The 1,674-nt window shown below is 53.8% G+C and overlaps 1 protein-coding gene across 1 annotated transcript in view; it reads left to right on the top strand.

The window, feature by feature from the left end:
- Positions 1-1,363: 1,363 nt before the first annotated feature.
- Positions 1,364-1,674, top strand: part of ATP2C2 (ATPase secretory pathway Ca2+ transporting 2) — a 62,541-nt gene continuing 62,230 nt past the window's right edge. Inside the window, exon 1 of the mRNA XM_029926139.1 lies at positions 1,364-1,540. Coding sequence (XP_029781999.1) covers positions 1,364-1,540 — 177 coding nt within the window. The remainder of the gene's footprint in view (positions 1,541-1,674) is intronic.

The following is a 1,674-nucleotide window of genomic DNA, read 5'->3' as shown; positions in this document are numbered from 1 at the left end:
TCCCGCCCTTGAGTCTCAGTGCCAGTCGAAGCCTGGGAATCTGTCAGAGCTGCAGACTCAGGGTTTCCCAGTGACCCATCTTGCCTCACTTGATTCCTTCAGGGTGGTTCCGGAATGTGGCCAGCTGAAGGCAGAAAGAAAATTGAAGGAAACAATCTTGGAGTCAGTTGTGATGATCATGGAATCTAAACAAAGTGACGGAGGTAATAACATATTCAAAAACAAATATAGATAGCAGGTGTGATTCTGGGGGAACGTGGAGAACACACAAGAATGAAAAGACCAATATATATATATGGTTTATGTAATCAGATTAAACCACTAAGATTATGAAAAAAAAGCAAAGGTTTGAAAGAGAAACATGAAAATGAAAAACCGTATTACATTGTAAAAAGAAATCAAAAGAGATGGTATAATTATTTGTCTCCTTGTCTGAAAGCATTTCAGATGGTTCCTGATAGAATTTTCAGTTTATTTTGAAATTAACATAAAAGATGGCAGCAAGTAGCAGAGTGCTTGCCTCAAAAGGCATGGAACTCAAACCTGAATGAAGATGATGGAAATCAGTCTAACGGTAACGACTGCAGCAACGTAGACATGACACATTCCCCCAGGATACAGCAAGGAGCCTCAGATCAAGAATAAATTTCAGGAGGTGAGCCTCCGACTTCAGCTCAGGTCATGATCTCACGTTTGTGGGTTCAAGCCCGAGTCAGGCTCTGTGCTGACAGCTCAGAGCCTGGAGCCTGCTTCTGATTCTGTGTGTGTCTCTCTCTCTCTCTGGCCCTCCCCACTCATGCTCTGTCTCTGTCTCAAAAATAAATAAGACATTAAAATTTTTTTTTAAAAAACAGAAGTCCACTCTATCGATGAGTAAACTGAGGCACAGAGGAGAGGACAGCCTTCCCCACTAAGCCGTGTGTCTGGTTGTGGATTCCAGTCCCACGTGGAGCCAAAGCCCTTATGCTTTCATCACGTCCGCTTGGAGGTGGGGGCCCATCTACACTGCACCTGCAGGCGGAGCCATCTGACCCCAGGACTTCCGCGGGCCCGATGACACCACCACCATGCGCTCCCTCCGCTTGCTCCCTCCCTTTCGCTGTGAAGGAAGCGCGATCCTGGCGGGCATTTTACAGATCCGTAAACTCAGGCTCTGGAAATTACAGACACCTGCCCGAGGTCTCATGATTAGCGAGGCGCAGGCGCCCATTCCGCAGATGGGAATAAAGGGCCCAGGGGTCATCAACGAGCACACAGAACCCAAAGGGGCCCGTGCAGCGCGTGGGGTCCGCAAGCTCTCCCCCCATCCCGGGATGCGCTCCCAGCGCGCTCCCTGGAGGCGAGATCTTAGCCTTCTCCTTCAATGACGCACGGGTCCCCGCGGCTCGGAGGGGCCACGCGGCTGTCCGGGGCCGCACAGCAGCGGCACGCGGGCCACTCCGCTGCCGGCGCCTTGGGACCGAGCGCCCCCGCTCCCCGGAGAGCCACCGGGCGCTCGTTACAGCCCTCGGCCCCCGCCGGCTCAGGCCCGGGGACACAGGTAAGGCGAGGTCCGGAAGCCGCACTCCCAACCGGCGTGTGCTCGCCCACCCCCACCCCGCCCCCCGTGCCAGGTGATTCTCCTGATCCGGGTCCGGCAGCACCGGGAAGCAGCCCACGCGGTCCCGCGCCGCT

Source organism: Suricata suricatta, chromosome 16 (assembly GCF_006229205.1).
Source record: "Suricata suricatta isolate VVHF042 chromosome 16, meerkat_22Aug2017_6uvM2_HiC, whole genome shotgun sequence".
In the NCBI taxonomy this organism is placed as follows: domain Eukaryota; kingdom Metazoa; phylum Chordata; class Mammalia; order Carnivora; family Herpestidae; genus Suricata; species Suricata suricatta.
This window is presented reverse-complemented; position numbering and strand designations above follow the sequence as displayed.